Source organism: Periplaneta americana, chromosome 10 (assembly GCF_040183065.1).
Source record: "Periplaneta americana isolate PAMFEO1 chromosome 10, P.americana_PAMFEO1_priV1, whole genome shotgun sequence".
NCBI classification, from domain to species: domain Eukaryota; kingdom Metazoa; phylum Arthropoda; class Insecta; order Blattodea; family Blattidae; genus Periplaneta; species Periplaneta americana.
This window is the reverse complement of record NC_091126.1, coordinates 42,551,199-42,570,858: the sequence shown is the minus strand read 5'-3', so window position 1 is coordinate 42,570,858 and position 19,660 is coordinate 42,551,199. Positions and strand designations below refer to the sequence as shown.

At 35.4% G+C, this 19,660-nt stretch overlaps 1 protein-coding gene across 16 annotated transcripts in view; it reads left to right on the top strand.

Annotated features, from left to right (window-relative positions):
• The window catches only part of p120ctn (adherens junction protein p120), a 258,208-nt gene that overhangs the window by 202,992 nt on the left and 35,556 nt on the right, over positions 1-19,660 (top strand). For 14 of the 16 annotated variants that reach the window (XM_069837251.1, XM_069837248.1, XM_069837246.1 and 11 more), the window contains one exon: positions 5,106-5,198. In XM_069837251.1, coding sequence (XP_069693352.1) covers positions 5,106-5,198 — 93 coding nt within the window. Of the gene's footprint in view, positions 1-5,105; positions 5,199-5,842; positions 5,927-8,630; positions 8,678-19,660 lie in introns of those variants that run through there. The other 2 variants (XM_069837254.1, XM_069837252.1) reach the window with 2 other exon arrangements.

Here is a 19,660-nt window from a genome sequence, read left to right as displayed (position 1 = left end):
ATAAAAGTTGGAGATTTATCCTTCGAAGAGGTGGAAAAATTCAAATATCTTGGAGCAACAGTAACAAATATAAATGACACTCGGGAGGAAATTAAACGCAGAATAAATATGGAAAATGCCTGTTATTATTCGGTTGAGAAGCTTTTGTCATCTAGTCTGCTGTCAAAAAATCTGAACGTTAGAATTTATAAAACAGTTATATTACCGGTTGTTCTATATGGCTGTGAAACTTGGACTCTCACTTTGAGAGAGGAACAGAGATTGAGGGTTTTTGAGAATAAGGTTCTTAGGAAAATATTTTGGGCTAAAAGGGATGAAGTTACAGGAGAATGGAGAAAGTTACAAAACGCAGAGCTGCACGCATTATATCCTTCACCTGACATAATTAGAAACATTAAATCCAGACGTTTGAGATGGGCAGGGCATGTAGCACGTATGGGCGAATCCAGAAATGCATATAGAGTGTCAGTTGGGAGGCCAGAGGGGAAAAGACCTTTGGGGAGGCCGAGACGTAGATGGAAAGATAATATTAAAATGGATTTGAGGGAGGTGGGATATGATGATAGAGACTGGATTAATCTTGCTCAGGATAGGAACCAATGGCGGGCTTATATGAGGGCGGCAATGAACCTCCGGGTTCCTTAAAAGCCAGTAAGTAAGTAAGTAAGTACAGGGCTTTGGTCCAATAGGGGCATTTAGAGCCTTTCCTTGTCTTGGGCATCAACCTCTTCTTTACCTGTGGCATTAGTATGTGTAGGAACTCATACAACGTGGATTTTATTATGCCTTGCTAATTGGCTTAATGTTCATACACTCTTCAACCATTCTCCATTTTTAATACTGCAAACTTTGGTTATCAGATCTGTTGGGACGTCACACTGACATTATGGTAGTACCGAACTATTTATCCTTAAAGATATTGCTAGCAAATATCAGAGAAGCAATGGCTTAATGACGGGATAAATAAGGTTACTTCCTAGAGAACCTGTCCATGGACTGTAGTCCAAATTGATTTTGCCAGAATTCGAAGTCAGGTGTCTTGCATGGAAAGCTCTAGCCACTTGGTCACTGTAGTGTCTTACACACATCTATTCATAAAATGGTGGTTGGTTATGACAATTTTTGTGCCATAACCCTTGAAGTGATGTTATTACTTTTGTCTTAATATAATGTTGTAATTTGTAGCGAAGCCAAAAGAAGACCTTAGCAGTAGTACTGTAGTACTCATAATTATTGTTTTCTCTTTAAATATTGTCTTTGGCTTACAGTAGCGTGCAAATTAATCCAAACAACGTAATTACTTATGCAAAAACACTCAAACGGGATAAAAAAAAGGATCTAAGACATACTTCAGTAATCTATGTGGCCTCCCTTGTTCCTAATAATAGCTCTGAGACGATTTGGCATGGATTCCACTAATTTCCCACAAATATTCTTCATTTCTTCATTGCGAAACCATACACCAATGAGGGCAGAAATCATCTTCTCCTTTGTAAAACAATCCATTTTTTGCATTCTTCTTTTGCAAATTGACCACAAGTTCTCAATGGGGTTGATGTCGGGTGAGTTTCCTGGCCAGGGGAGTACCTGAATATTCTTCTTGTTGAAGAATTCTGTAGTTTTTCGAGACGTATGGCATGGTGCCAGGTCTTGTTGGAACACACCTCTGCCATCCGGAAATGATTTTTGCAGCTGGGGTACGATTCTGGTTTCCAATAAGTGAATATATTTGTCAGAATTCATCATTCCCTTGATAGGTATTAATGCTCCAGGCCCTTCATGTGTAAAACAACCCCAGAACATTACTTTAGGGGGCTATTTGGGTGCTTGTTGGAGATGAGTTGCTGTTACTTTTTCGGATCCTTTCCGTACGTAAGAAACACGGTGGCCGTGGACCTCGAAATGAGACTCATCGGAAAAAAGTACATTCTTCCAGTCATTCACTGTCCAGTGTTGATGTAATTTTGCCCATATTAAGCGTTTTTTGCACATAACAGGGGTTAGCAGTTGCTTCTTAATAGGCTTACGAGCCCTTTGTCCAGCTTCCAAAAGCCTACGCCGCACTGTTGTGACGTGAATATTCGCCCCAGTGGTAGCCATTAACTCGCGGGTTAAGTCGACAGCAGTTAGTCTAGGATTTAATTTACTTTTCCTGACAATTAAACAATCATCTGCAGGTGAAGTCTTCCTTTTCCGGCCACAGTTTCCTTTTTTTCTGGGGTGTGATGGATCCAGTCTCCCTGTATCGTTTTATGATCGAATTAACAGTAGCCAAACCGATGTGACATTCTGCAGCAATTTGCCTCTGTGTCATAGAAGAATGCTCTGCTAATGTTATAATTTTAGACCGTTTTCATGGAGTTGTATCCATTTGTGAAGACGACAGAATGTACACAGGATTGCAGTATTAAGTCTTCAACACAACTGAAATGCTTATAAGTACAAAACGACAGGCAAAATGTCACATATTATAAAAAAAATAATGACAGACCTTCAACAATGGAATTACACGTACTACAAATGTCAATTAAAGCGGTATGAGCAGCTGTGAGGCCAACAATGACAGAAAATGTAAAAATATGTCGTGTTCGGATTAATTTGCACGCTACTGTATATTTAAATTGTTACTTTATTTAAGCGAAATGACAATTTTTTTCTTGCAGCAATGATTCTCAAACATTTTAGAACCAGGGTCTAATTTTTAGAACAACACACATGATTAGAATTGTTAAGGGATACTGCAGCTGCAAAATCTGCACGTCGTGTTCATATACAAGCCAAAAGTAGCATGCAGCTCGCTAATTTTAGTGCTGCACAACTCGAGAGTTGCAAAAGTTGTGACAGGAGGTTCTAAGCCTGCTCACAGTAATCTTGCAGCCACAGCTATTGTGGCTTTGTGTCGATACTTTAATGCATTTTGTTATATTCTTGTTAGGTTTTCAGATGTTAAAATGCGACAGTTTACTTGTCAGCTGCTTCAGTTATAAAATTGAGAACAAAATGTCGAACTCCAAAAGAGGAAGATGCATGGTCATAAGTGTATAAAAATAGAGAACATTATGAAGTTACAGTTTCCTTAGAGTACCATGGTGGAGTGGGTGAACAATGTTGTAAGAACTTCTTGCAAGTGTCAGAAAAAAATTTTTTGAAACTACTCTTTAATGTGAATAATTTCGAGGGAAAAATTGTTCTGGGGCTGGGTATCGAATGGTTGGTTTAATGTACCAACGCTCTACCAACTGAGCTACCCGGGAAGTCTACCAGACACCGATCCAATTTTTCCCTCTATATCCACAGACCTCAAAGTGGGCTGACAACCGTCAAGCAACCAACACTGAGTGCACACTAACTCCGTGTGACTTAAATTGTGGCTTTCTGTTAATGAACAGTGACGTGTATTATGCAAATCAAGCTTTCAGGTATAACTCCCTGTAAAGTTGATTTGAATAATTTTGAGGGAAAAATTGTTCCGGGGCCGGGTATCGAACCCGGGACCTTTGGTTTAACGTACCAATGCTCTACCAACTGAGCTACCCGGGAACTCTACCAGACACCGATCCAATTTTTCCCTCTATATCCACAGACCTCAAAGTGGGCTGACAACCGTCAAGCAACCAACACTGAGTGCACACTAACTTATTCTTTAATGTATTGGGTCCAAAGAGTGTGTAATTTATTTTAAACATCGTCTTCTGACGCTTGCATTGCACTGTGCTAACAATTTCTGCTGAAGCCGACCATTTTTTATTTTCTTTTTTTTTTTTGGCAATTGGCATTTGTAAAATTAAACTAGTACCCTCGTGGTTAAGTTAGGTCTATTATTTATTTTTTGTAATAACTAATATTTCAAGTGCAGCCTTATGCTTCCATGTGGAGTAACATGACATTAGTGAGTGAGAATTCCTAATTGAGTTATTTTTATTGTATAGCCGTGAGAAAAACACTAATATAAGCCTAATGTTTAATAATAACCAACTGCACTCTTCTCGAGAACAGTGTTGGCAACTCTGTTTGAAATTCTACTATGGAAAGTTAAATAATAAATTGTGTTGTTATGATATATGTTGTACTTTCAACAACTGCACAGATTGCTTTTTTTCATTATGCCAAATACTAAAATACAGTCAACTCCCAATAATTCGTATGCAGTTAATTTGCTTTGTGGATAATTCGCGTCCTTTTCATGGGGAGGGGGGGGACGTAGTATCGTCATTTCCGTTTTCACTCTGTTTATTGTCTTTCCCTTCCTCTTATGGAATTTGCGAGCTAAAATCATAATAAAATTAACAATCCTCTAAGAAACAAAAAAAGATGACGTTAGTTTTGTTAAACTAATGTCTTACGATATTTTGTGTTTCTTGTTTTAAGATTATATCCCACTGCATAAAGTAATTATTCTCCTTAAATAAGTTTGTAATGTGAAAAATTTGAATTTGGTGCGATTCCTCAAAACCACCTTCTACAGTCCTTTGCAGTTAACACACAATGTATCATTATTTCCTGTAATTAGGAGGTCTGGCAACCCTGACACAGTGACTAAGGGACGGAATGTTGCTATTCAGGCCTGAGTTCGTGTGTGTATTCATAGATGAGCCAACAGTGCACTGTTGCCAAACTACACAGACTTTCAGCCTAATTTTCTAATTAACCATGCACTTAATTACAAAACGCATAATAGGTTTTCATGTATTTTAATGTATTCTATTCCCCCCTTCAATCTGCGCAGTTATATTACGTCACGAACATAACCACAAAATGCAATGAGGAATGAATAGAGAAATATAAAACTGCAGCTGAAAACATAGTATTATGTGTGTGTGAACAGCATCGCATCTTTGCAGCTGCACAGCAAATGTAGACTGTGATCAGATTTAACTAAGAAAGACTAAAATCTCTTATGATCTGTTCAGATAGCTTAGTTTAAGCCTTGAATTGAAGACTGTGCCCACTACTTTGAATAGCATGTACTGTACTTTTTTTTTTCTCTCTCTTAAAGGAAGTGATGCATTTACTTTTCTTGGACAAATGAAGACAAATCATGATCATTGTAATGTGGCATTAGAATACAGTATAGCACTGTATCTCTTGTATCACTTTTGTTATAGGGTGAAGATATTCCTATGGCAGACATGTCATATCCAGAAGGCGGCACACATGCTCCACCTCCCGGAGGAGTTCGAGCTTATCCTCCAGCTCCAGTAAGTGATGCTGCTCGATAAAAGACACACTCACACTCAGAACCAAGCTCACATACTCGCATTCACTTTCTTACAAATATGTAACAAACATGTTGGTATTGTGCATGTTTTGGCCTTTTTGCACATGATTTTATGCATGACAACCATGATTTTTATGGTTGATAAGTAGATTGCTAGGTGAACTTAATTTTGGGCCAATATAATTTTTTTTTACATATATTTCAGTGCTTTTTTAAATTCGATTCTTTCATATAAGTAATATATTTTTATGTTTTGTATTGTGAAGTCATGTTTAGGAATGTAATATTTAGTCTCATTGATAAAGTGCATTTGGAGATAGAACAGACAACTAAGATTTAAGATATCTATTTTCATAATCAGACATATATATATAGGAGTTGCCTCTTCTATCACTAGACACATTAACATCCTTACTGCCCAACACCTTAGAGTCAGCTTCATATGATGTGTATTTATATTAGCAGATGACAAAAAGAATGTTTTGTTTGGCATAACTTTTTTTTCTTTACTTTTTGAATTACTGTCTGTAACACTTGGTTCTACGTTATCAATAAATAAATAAAAAAAAAACAATGGCAAGAAATATTTGTGTTTTCTTTCTAACACATCTAATTTGTTGGCAGTTGGATGGACGAAATAGTAGTCATTCTACATGGTTTACGTTAAAAAATCCAACTATTACAGTCAACTAGATGATGTCTTGTACATTCATAGACTTGAAAGAATTCAGTATTAACATTTTCATGTAAGTTCTTTACATTGTCATGTAATTAAAGATAACTATTTTTATTTTATTTTTGTTTTTATTGTTTGTGTTTGAAGCAAAGACTTTGAGTGTACAAACATACAGGTGTGCTCCATCTCTGTTTCCTCTCCTCTGCATGTATTTTCTCCACTTTTATTGTTCATTTTATGGTACACTTAAAAATGTGTGCGTTTAGACTTTACATTTGGGTCTTCATTGAATTAGGTACTCTTGAATGTCGAGATGCGTTGTTGACATTATTAAGGATATCAAAACTAAATTATCTTGTTTTTAATTAATTTGCTGATGAATTATTAACTGAAATTTCTTTATTTCCTGGAACGATATTCACTGTCCAGCTGTGTAAGAATTATAATGCAGTTCATCACATGATCATGAAATTTTCAGTTCAACTTATTTGATTAATTATAAACACAAAACGATACATAGGTTGAGTTAAATTCCATTTGAAAAGATATCAGACTTCTTTTAATTTAAAACTTTCTTTTGGGTTATTGGTTCTATTCCCCTTTCTGTAACCACACTATCCATTTCCTTCTTACTAAGATGGGGCGCATTATCACTGTATGCTTCTTGTCTTGCTTTCCTTTTGTTTAATCGACCTTCACACTCACTACTCATCCTTCACTATGGTGAATGTTTGTTTTTATGTGTATTATATCTTAATATCGATCTGTTACAGTAACCCCATTTGTTATGTTCCGTGTTCTTAACAAATGTTGACTAATAATGTTGACACCTGTAGTTGCACTAAATGAGAAGGGAATGGAAGCAAGCATTGGTGGTGTAATGTAATTTTTTCTCTGTTGAAAAATTTGTCCATTCATGCAGGTTACATGTCCGTATTGTAAATAACTATTATTAGTAACATATCCTTTGAAATTTCTAAATTATGGGGTGAGATAGTTTTTAACTATATATGTTAGCTTCTTTGTTTTTTTTTTTAATACTACTGTCTTAGATATTGAGGTTCTATTCAGTTCTTAATATTCGTAATGCTAATGAAAAATAGTAGTTCTGGTTGCAGGATATTTTATAAAATTACATTTTTTTTTTCTAAAATTCTTTAGAAACCGGACAAGGCCTTTAGTTCTGAAATAAAAATATTTGTTAGTTTGATGTGATTTAACCCATTATTATTTTTTTTAATCTTGCAGTTACGTCTGTTCAAATGTTAGAATTCTTTAAAGCTATGTAAATGGTAGCTAGCAAGAAGGTCATCCAATATGTTAAGAGAAAAGGCTAATAAAAGCCACCAGCAAAGCTCAGACAGTAGCGAGATGGACTCGATATCATAGGGTGTGCTCAGGCGTGGGTTTGAATCCTGCTTGGGCTGATTACCTGGTTTGTTTTTTCCAAATGTAAGACAAATGTCAGGTAATCTTGTGGTGAATCCTCGAATTCAATTGCGAAATATCATCTCGCTATCACCAGTTCCACTGACAAGCACAATAGACCTTCAGGCTGTGGTATGTTCAGAAGAGACAAGAAAAGGAACTTGTATACATCTTATAGACGTGTTAAAAGAACTTGGAGATTCAGTGAAGAAATTAGATAGATGTTCTTTACGCATTGTAATAAGGTAACAATTGCTGAGATTCATCCCACGGAACTTGAATGTTAAAAATTAAAACATGATTACTCTATTAGAGTGAGATATCTGAAGCTAATATGCAAGTTTGGTTTTGGAAACTTATAAATTATACTCATAATCTTGATTAATAATAAGAATTTTAATTGCTTCTTTCTAGCAGTTCATAATTTGAGACATTCTCTCTTCTTTTCATTGCTGCTCATGTCATAGTTATGATCATCTGACATTGAATTGAGACTGAAGATTTTTCATGAGTTTCCTTGGTAGTATTTACAGTTGGCCACGCCATTGTCTTCAATTTCCTACCCAACTCACCACTCATATTGTGCTTGCCATTTACCATTTGACACTGCATGACCACATCACTGTTAATATTATGGTTATTAATAAAAATAACGAGCAATTAATGTACATCCAACACAATTGTTGTAGGCGCTTTCTATAGTGAGACACATTTGCAGTCACATTCACGGGAAATTACTGCAGGGCTTATGTAGACCAGTACAGTGACGTCAGAGCAGGTTTCATAATTAATTGTTTTCAAAACTACAGACCTTGTCGTGCTTTCTAATAAGTGTAAGTTATATATTTCCAAAAATAAATGTTTGTATGGTAAATATATACTGTATTTTACATTATTTTGCATTCAATTTATTCAAATTATTTGTTTAAAAAAAATTGTTGTCACACTGTTCTGTGACATGTAATGTGTACATTTTCTGCTTTTAAATTCAGTGGACTTGCAACACCAATTCTTGCACTTTGAGGTATTGTGCTGCATGCACAAATAGAGATGGGAACACGTCCCATATGATTTAACACAGTTTTGCTACTCCAATATTACATTTTGCATTTTATATGTGTATATACATAAAAAAAGAAAAGAAAGCTGATAATTCTTTTAGTGCAATGTGTTCAAAGACGTAAGTTGAAACACATTACCTTCCTGTGAGCCATCATTTGGGAACAAGATGTAAGAATCCATGTAAGGATTCTTTGTCACCTTTGTTCTGGTGTCCACAACTAAATTTTGTTCTTTTCCATTTGCCAGCTTGTGCAACGCAGCTAACCTGTCCTCTGCTTGTATCTACTGTACTGGTGGGTGTATGTTTTCTCTTCTCTTTGTCATATAGCTGTAGATATCATGGCTCAGTTTCCAAATGTTGATAGCTTCGTCAAATTTCCGCATTATTTGATGAGAGTTTTCACTAAGAGTGCTCACAGACTGACTCCAGTAGGTCAGGGTCCATTTGATTGTGAACATTTTTGCATTGAAAGAGGATTCACATATAGAAGATGGTTGCATTGCAGCTGATTGTTGCACAGTTTTGACACTCTTCTCGTTGCAATGATTGCTTCGTTATAATGAAACACTGTTGTTGTTTTATCACCATTGGCAAAGGAAGCCAGAAAATCTGGAATCTCTTTCAGACTTAACCTAAGTTTCCTAGCATCACGTCAATTCCTTATGTCAGAAATGTCCTTCACGATCCAGTGTGACAACTGATCGCATTTTATTGACAGTTGTACACAGAAGAATAACAAAGGAAAGGTAAGAAAATTGTTGCAAGGATAGATAATGAAGTTTTAGCGTGGGGCACTTCTTTCTATCTAGAAGCTCTCCTTGCAAGGTGGAATGTCAATACTTTAACAATTAAATGCATTGTTACAACCATTACAGATTACTCCATCTCATGTCTCTTCACTGTGTAATAGAAAAATTGTTTGGATCAAGTGAGAACAGCTTTGTAGTAACTTTGCATGATGCATGAGTGAAGTTGCCTCCATCACTCTGCCTGCAGTCTGCAAGCGCTCTTATACTCAAGTTGTACACTTATGTGTTTGTTTTGTTGTTTGCTGCCACTTAAATATTTATTAGATATGTAAATACCTAACAGAAATTTAATTACTATTGAGGAATTATTTCATATGTTTAAATTAAGAGGAACATGTGTATATAATTTATGCATTTATAAAATTACAAAATAAATTTCACATACTAACCATAGTTTTAATTTCAACATACAGGATATTTGTAACAGTTATGCATGTGAAGGAAAGAAATTCTTTGCTTTGGTGTTACTTTTTTATACTGCAGATGCAATGTAAACAACCTTCTTATTTTTCATATTAATACTTTATTTCAAACATCGTATTGAATCATCACATTTCTAATAGTATGTATACTTTTAAAAGTATGTGCGTATTGTAATAATAGAAATTTTGTGATTATATTGTTCTTGCTTCTCTCACAAGCAAACATTCTGATGGGGGCAGATAAAAAAGTTAAATTTTTTCCTTTCACCATGTTAATAATGTCAAAAAAAAAGTGCTTATACAAATTTTGGCCACTCATCTGCAATTACAAGGGCTGTAAAAAAAATAAGTTCGCCAGGGGCCATTAAAGAAAACACAATTTCATTGGAAAAATTTATTGGAAGAGAGACAGCAATTGTTGAGCTACTTTTCAACATATTCCCCACTGGAACTGAGACTTTTGTCATATCATGGGATCGACAGAGAGGTGCAGACAGCTGTCAAATACTGGTTCCGATCCCAGGCAGCTGACTTCTACAACACAAGAATGCAAAAATTGATCCAATGGAATGACAAATGGCTCGATTTCAGTGGGTGATATGTTGACAAATAGCGCAACAATTGCTGTATCTGTTTCAGTAAATCTTTCCATGCAATTGTGTTTTTTCTGTAAACGTCCCCAGGTAAAATCACTTTCTGGACAGCCTCGTAATTGCGGTTGAGTGGCCAAAATTTGTATAAGCACTTCTTTTGACATTATTAACATACTGGAAGAAAAAAATTTAACTTTCTTATCTGTCCCCATTAGAATGTTTGCTTGTCAGTTAAATTTTACTAATAATTTACATACTTATTTAAGCCTACACTTTTATACTGAATAGAATATGAAACAAAAATCCATTGCTTAACTATGTAACAAGAAGGTATGGCTGATTCTGAATAGTGAATACAACTTTCAACCTTTGTCATGTGTAAATTATGTGGTGTCAAACCAAACAATTCAACGTTTCTGGAATAGAGGGGAAGGTTATGAAAATTATTTTCTGTTCCCTACCCAGTTATAGTGCTAAGAAACTTCAGGGGCCAGTCATTTTAAGCACCGTTTTACATGTACAAGCCATATACCACTCTGTCTCTGAGCATCTTAATATGACTAATTTATTGCGGTGAAAATACTGTTGTATTTCCTATAGGCACCAGAAATCTGGAAAAGAATGCATAGTGTGAAAGATGGCTGAGATGCATCTGCCAGAGGGTAGTTTTGAAGAGAAAGACTGATAGGCATCAGCTCAGAATATTGCATAAGGCAATGGAGAAAAGTCTGCAATATCAACTACATACAAGTTTATTGTTATTAGACTTCAATGTTGTATACTGCCACTCATGATCAGTATAGAATTGATGTCCGTTATTTCATTATGTATAATGTAATGAAATTAGTGATAATAATTCACATGGGAATTACTGTTTCTATTTAGACCTGATACACAGCATCAGAAATCCTATCCTTATATAGTATTAAAATTTTGGTTTCAGTGTTACTAACTAACCTAAAGGACAATGTCAGGAACCAGAAATCTTTTCAAATTGTGTGGCTCAACCTTTATAGGAAGATGTGACTTTACAATAATTACATGAAATATCATTATATCAAATCATAATTGGAGTATTCAGTTTTTTTAGGAGAACATATGAAGTCTGGTTACTAGTTGCTTTTATACATTATAAACGTTATTTCTGGTACATTAGTTATGCCAGTGTTCATAATAACGTCCATAATAATTTAATGTTGATTGTTGTGTAAAGTAGGTATAATTAGTAAACAGATATAAATATTCTATGTTCATCTACAAATTATCATTTTCGCAGCATAATTCTTTTATGAAAAATTATGGAGGTGTTACTCTCCTACATCAAATCCTCCAAGAGGTTACATTTTTATTTCAAAATACCATCAAAAAGCTAAATTTCTTTTACTGCTGACACTGTCTAATGAGCACAGCAACATAATCTTTACAGTAAGTCTAGAATTACTGATTAATAAAGCTATTCATTTACAATTGAGGGAGTCAGCGCAACAGTGGTCTAAGCCACTTTTTTAATGTAGAAAAAGCAAGTTTATGTATAAGTGATATTTCTAGGGGAAAAATTACATGCTTCCTAACAAGCTATGTAATGGTGGATTGGTCTATTCCACTTCGTAGGAAGATAGTTGACGTCAAAATCAACAGAAAGCTCAATATTTAATTTTTCGCATTGAGGAAGGTTAGACCACTGTTGCGCTGACCCCCTCAATTCAAGAAATAGTGCCCCTCACTAATTTAAGCAAGTTACTGTATTATTTGATACTAGTGAAATTTGTGATCACATGTTCTCCACATTACCTAAACATATATACTGTGAAATTAATTTTCTGCACTATTTTGTTGTCTTTAGTCACTTCATAACTATTACAATTTTGTTTCCATCAATAATAATAATAATAATAATAATAATAAATTATTGCCAGAACATTCCTTTTTTATATAAAAACACTCTAGCACCCACAGAAAAAGTTACATACTCATGCTCAGAGGGCATTCCATATAATGTTAAGACATTTTATTAAATAACATAGTGAAAAAAAAAGAAGAAACACAGATATCACAATAATTGAACTTTAAATTTTCTCTCTAAACAGCAAATTTTTAAAATGAGCATTAGCAAATTGTATGTTTGGGAATTTAGCTATTTCTTGTTATAAAGCTTTGAACCGAAGTTGATACTGTGATCATATGCTACTGTTGTGGTACATTTAGATTCTGTCAAGCATATGTTGTCTGATCTTTTGGTTTTATATTTGAGTATAAATTAAATATATTTCGGTTTTTATGTACGAAATTCAATAATACATTGAATAATTTCAAGGAAAAATTGTTCCGGGGCCAGGTATCAATCCCGGAACCCTTCGCTTAGCGCACGAATGCTCTACTGACTGAGCTACCCCAGGAACTATACATGACACAGTCACAATTTTTCCTTTATATCCACACAACTCAAATGGGCTGACAAGACGCCAGAACCCAACCTTGAGTGCATACAAATTCTGTGTGACTTAAATTGTGGCTTCCTGTTAACGTACCTCCAGTAATGAATATATTATGCAAATCTGGCTTTCAGGTAGTAGCTTCCTGTAAGCCAGATTTGCTCAATAATACATTGTTATAAGTTTAATGGAAGTCAAATACTTTATATTCTGAATACAACAGTTCTGAAGGATAATTAAGAGGTTTATTGAGACATATTTTTGTTATTATTTTCTATAGCAGAGTTATTGGCATGAGGGAGGTACTATAAGCACTACCCCATCCTATAATGTCGTATTGTAATATATAGCTTGTACTAATGCGAGGTAAAACAGTCGTAAAGTGTGAACAGTCAAGTAATTTCGTAGGATAACAAAATAGTGAACAATTTTTCTTAATCACTTGCACAGGAAAATAACATGTTTATCCCAATGTAAATGTTGGTCGATTATTATTCTGAGGAGGAGATTCATTTAGAATAGGACAGTTACAATTATTAGAAGAACAATTAAATAATAATTTAGATTTTCTGAAATAAAAATTTGGCTTTTGTTTGACATGATAAATACATGGTTACTTTATTAAACCGATCGGGTTACCTACCTATTTTGAATAGTGACATATTTTACCTCATATATTTAAACTAGTTTCTCACAGAAGAAAAAAATATTTGCATTATTTGAAATCAACAGTTCATATCGACTCTACTTATCAGCAGGGTGACCAGATTTTCAGATAATAAAAGCAGGACGCATTCCGTAAAAATTTTACTGAAAAGCTCGGCCCTGAATTTTTGCTATTCACCTTATATATCATATAGGCCTACCTATCTAAAATATTTAAACGTCATACCAAAGCAGAACCAGTTTTAATACAATACAAGTTTTCAAATATTAGACTAGTAGCTATCGCATAGAACTGCAACAAAGGATAATAATAATAAAAAAAAAATTAAATTTTTTATGAGGAGGTATAAATTGATACTATGTATTTATTATTCATGCCCACTATTAACCTATTTTCTAACATGACTTAGATTAATACACATACACAATGTAGCTGCTGTAGCATGATTATTCTGCATTAGTTACTGAGCAACTACTTATTTCTGATTTGAATGTATTGCTTTCAACAACTGTCGCTGTCCAAGAAGGAAGTTACAGAATTCAACACAGCTGTAATTCAGATTACACTTTATGGTCAACATATGTTTTAAGGTTTCTGACTTCAGTCTATATTTATTATCTGTTCTTCTACATTTTATTCACTTCTGCGAAGTATTTCCTGTTGTTTTCCTCTTTATTTATTTTATCTCGGTGAATAGAAAGCCTTTATGTGAGGTGCAGGACAAGGGGCTAAAAAAAAGGAATATCCTGCAAAAAAGCAGGACATTGGTCACTCTACTTATCAGATCACATTCTGATCTTAAATTTGTATTATATATATATATATATATATATATATATATATATATATATATATAATATTATATATTAGAGGTACTGTTGACGTTACTGTCTTTTACATTTTTCCAAAGCAGCGGTTTCCCTTTCAACAGTAATTTATTTTGCTGCTGTTTGGTGAAATGTCTGCAATGTTCTTATGTGTAAATTATTATAATTCAAGTAGGGATATTTCCAGCAGTTATACGTAATTCAGTTCCAACAGATTATTCGTCTTCTTCAGGCACTACAGATTTTTAGAACAAGCCTTGCTTAAAGTTTTAAAGTCGAAAAAAACAGTTTTAAGAAAACAAACACTTCCCTCAACTCAACAAAAAATCTAATTTCAAAACTATTAGTCCAAATTTTGTATAGATGGTAGTACTACAGGCCTGTTTTTGTAGTTTGTCACAAATTTTGGATGAAAATTTAGGAAGTTTTAAAACTCGTGTAAGTGTCCCCTTAAGTGACTATATTCACCTATCTTATTTGTATACAATATTACACATAAATGTTGCAAAGAAATGGGACAGCAACCAAGTGAATTGGAATTAGAAATGGTACAGAATAACCCAGATTGGTAAATTGTTATCCCAGTGTATCGTAATGTGAAGATATTATGTTTATGAACAATAAAGTTCATTAGTCCCAGTCCAAAAGAAGAACTGAGATGTAGCAGCAGTCACTGCTGTTAATTTTTATTCCATTAAAAAAACTAGCAGGAAATTAATTTTTGGATCATTGATGACTGATTGGGATCTGTTACGTAGGCTTGTGTTAGTGAAGTCACAACCTTCACAGGTGTAATATACTTTTGACGAGTTATATTTTTTAATTATTATTTAGTTTTATAATCTTGATTACACAACTTTTAACATTATATCTCTTCGGAAAACGTATTATGTGTCTTTCTCGTGTTAAATTTTACATTACGTCGTTAACATGTTTCAGCATCAGCCATTTTCAGAGTTGTGATGGTCGATAACAGGCTGAAACATGTTAACGAGGTAATATAAAATTTAACACGAGAAAGACACACAATATGTTTTCCGCAATTATTTAGTTGTTTCTTTGTCACTATGTTCTGGATATGATAGCATAACATTGTGGCATAGAACTACTGGAGTGATCATAGCTATTTTAAATACTATCTTCACTTGTCTTTCAATTCTAATTTTATTTCAATTTTATAAATCTGCAGACATGAGAGTGTGATTGAAAAGTCCCTCCACAGTGCTTGCATAGCCAAGAATACGTTACATACGAGAATTAAAGTGGCAGCACTCACTGGTAACTGGTTACTATATTTCTCTAGTAAAGAACTATAGTCGCGACGCTGTTATTCCCGGTGTGACTTCTCCTCTTTGCCTACGTCTTAGGAAGTGAAGGCTCTATAAAGTCTAGGTAGGTAGTATCGTTCGCCATTTTTGTTCTTTCGTTGCTGAGCTACCATATGAGGAATCTATTTGCCACACCGTTAAACATTATCATGTCATAGCTCCTATGATAATGAATCAAACGCACTGTAATTCAGCAAATAATTTAGCAGCAAATAACGTCTTCATGTGCTTTCTGCAAACGCCAACGAAAGAGCCAAAATGGCGGGCGATTATATTAAGTATTTATCGAGCCTTAAGAAATGAATAACTTCTTCATCAGCGAATCACAAGACGCACACGTTTAAATGTAGCCGACCTGCAACGCGATTGGCTGCCGGAAATTAGAGTGACGGGACTATAGTGCTGAGTACTTACAATTTATCAAATATGAAATAAACATTGAACAAACAAACAGAAATGAGAAATAATAATATAGAACAAATAAATAGAAATATATACTCCCTCTGTCCCATAATAATTGTCCGGTACGCTTTTATTTCTTGTCCCATAATAATTGTCCAATGTCCATAATTTTACACTGGCGTTTACATAGGAGCAAAATGAAACACATGAATGAGTAATACAACTGTATTACTCCAGAATCGGTACAAAATTGTCACTCAATTAGCAAAAGAAAAAAAAATATATTAGTCTGGGATCTGTATAAATTGGCCAATCATTGAGTCAAAAAAGAACATGAATATTACTTGTACAACTTTTTGACTCCAGGATCAGTACAAATTGGCTAGTCTTTGAGCCAAAAATAAATACTTCTAGGAGTGCAAATTTATTAACTCCAGGAGTAGTATAAATTGACCAAGAAGTGAAACAAAGAAAAACATTCTCCTACGAGTAAAGACGAAAAAACTGCCTGTTAGACCCAGAAGTTTGTCATTCTAACAGTTTGCCTAGAACCACAGACCTATTGCTGCAGTGCTACTGTAGTCTCGTCATAAATGTTCCGAGGACACTCCAAGCGAGATGGCAGGATGTTGTGGTCCAGGTGCGCCTTTTGCATATGGGGAATCTTGTTTTTGTTCCCGTCATTGACTTTCATTATTTCAACGAGACAGGACTGCAAAGTGAGGAAGACATTGTTGAGCCTGTTGCGTGTCAGCTGAGAGAAAGCTGTTCCAATGGCGGGGATCAACTCATCAATAGTTTGAGGAGCTGACTGATGCTGGAGAGACTGAATTCCCGAATGTAACCCAGATCTAAAACATTCATATCCGGACTGTTTGGCAGTTGGCAGATGAGTTCCAAAGTGATTCCACTGGCTGCTGCAGCGTCCATCCAGGTGTGGTCATTGGGAGCAATATGCGGATGCGCATTGCCCTGCTGAACTGATACCCGAATTCTCCCTGTGCGCAGTCCAGGAGGCCATTTTGCATTTATTGCTGGGATTAATTTGGTGATGAGCATGGATCCACTTTCCAAAGATTGCCACCCCCATTGCCAAATGCAGCGTGCTGTTCTTTTACTGACATGAAATTTCTCTGCTCTGTTATGGCATCTTTCTTCACTACGTCAGCCGTAGTGTTTTTCAACAAAAACTCCTATACTGCCTGCCGTTCACTGTTTGTAAGGTTCTTGCTACCCCTGTCACTCACTACCGCCAGTTGTGTTCCCAGGATGTCCATGTCTGTTCAAACGTACGTACTCACTGCAGGAGTATGCTCTACTAACGATTTCCAGCTTGCTTTGCTACTCTGGTTTGTATATAGTGCCACACCGGTGAGTTGAAAACCAATACCCACTTTCAGTAATCTTCTGGGTGGTGTGTGTTGCTTGTCTCAATAAGATCACGTCATTGCCCTGCATAACCTTGTGCACTGATCTACTGCGCTTCTCCTCATGCGTGCACTTCTCATTTGCCCCGTCGTCTGTAATTATTGTAATACCATTTTGGCGTACTGGACAATTATTATGGGACAGAGGGAGTAAATAAAATAAAGACATCATGCACCAAACCTGTCTTGCAAAATCGACTAATCCACGGACAATATGCCATTGCAATAACTTTGAATTTGGAAACCTTTCAACGCATTTTTGTTTCACTTTAGCATGTAATTTACACCTTTTCAAAAAACTTTCTCCACTGTAAACACTTGTTCTTCGTTAGAAAACATTTTACACCTGCCTATTCACAATCAGATGGAGACTGGTATGAACTAACATTTTCTACAACCATTGCTCTGTTGGAAAGAATGCAGGGGTGTGAGGGTGTTAGTCTTGAAAGACTATGGGGATGTGAGGCTGTCAAACTGGAATGCGTGCAGGATTGCCAACTTTCTCCTGGGTTACTAGAACTACTGGAGCTGCAAAGGGACTTTTCGATTACACTGTACTTCAGCATACATTAAATTTTGTCACCAGCACTAAACCTGGAGCAAGTGTGAACCTAACTTCTCACTGCTTACTTATTCTTAGGAAAACTCCAGTTTTTTAAACTGGTTCAAAATAAGCTCATTGCCCAACGCTTTTTTCTACATTTGCTAGCTTCTCAAATACACCTGAGTCATTCTCAATAATGTAGCAGATACCATGCTAACTGTTGAATCTGAGATACACAGGTTCAAATCTGGTCGAGGGCAGTAAAATCTTTAGCGTGGCTTCCTCTGGAATGGAGGGAAAACTGGGAGGTCCATGTCATAGATTTACAGCATATAAAACAAGCTCGTACCTGATAGTGGGCTCCAGGAAAATGTTGTCCCCCATTTCTAGTTCACATTTAATTTCGACCTCAAATGTCCTCTGCAGTTGAAGTCATTTTTAAATAAATACTTCTCTCGAATACATTCCTCTCACACATTCTCACCTCTCATGAGTGTCGGTCCACAAACATTTGAGAAAACCAAGGCAAATTGTATATTTTTGTGTTCTGAAGGTGCTGGTCTCTCTGATGCCATTCATCTCTATTTATTATTTTTTATGACTAGGGCCCAGAAGTTAATATTCTGAACACCACTATATATGCATGCAATTATATCCGTAAAAATGCAAAATATGCACTGATAAATGAAGAGACATTGCGGTCCCTGTAATAGTACGAATGTTAATGAGTATGAACTCACATTACTCCTTAGAGGTTGAAGCTGAGATGACAATGAATTGCAGTTCACGACCAACATGTTGCTGAGGTTTTCAATTGAGAAACTGCATCTGCTGTTCCTGAAGATGCTTTTGTATCATGAAATTCCATGTCTCACCAGGTTATTGGGGCATACTTAAATTATTTTAATTGTACTGCAGACGGGGATAAATCTTTTGGTGTGATGGAAGATTTTTCTTCAAGTATGTCTCAAATATCTCGTGTATTACGCACTTTTTCCTTTACTTTTTGCACTACACTGCCAGGAACAGAGCTCAGATTAGATTTTGTTTCTTAAAAAGTGGCTAGTGACACATGTAAAGTAATGCCAACAGTTTCCATTCACTCAATCGCCTTTGTAAACCAGAAAATAAACAGATATAATTACAAGATTCCTTTCCAACTCATTGTTTGCCAGTATATTTTGTGCTGTCTCAAAAGGTGCAGCATTACTCGAGTCCAACGAATTAATCGCTTCTTTAACTGCTTGTAGATGCTGAGCATAATATAAGGCTGTATCAAGTCACATTCTCCATTGGGTTAACACTGGTGCAGGTAGAAGTGGAGTATTATGTGCTATTGAACTCTTCGATGGGTATTCAACAAAAAATTTCTTTATGCTTGACCATGCCGAAATGTAGTAATTATACACCTGGTAGCAGTCCTTTAATGCATGTCATTAAAGTACACCTATTCATTAAAGTTCAGGTTTTCGATTATTCTTGGATATGCAATCAAAAGACAACCAGCAAAACGTCACGCAGGCTGGAAATCCAATACTGTCGCAGAAGGTTATGTTCTGTTACTATAATAATTAGCGTTAATTGTAAATAATATTCAAATAAATTCAATTTGTCATCTCGTTTTTCAATGTCCAATTCAATTTCAAGGTTATATCAAGTTTAACGAGATTACATCAAGGTCGTCGACATTCGTTTCAGGGAAAAAGTCAATACTTTCGCTTCTGCGCACATCTCACAATTCACGAGATTGCACAAGGTCAGTTCCCTTCCCATTCACATAAAATAACGTGAAAGTTATGAATAATTTCAAGTTAGAAATATGGT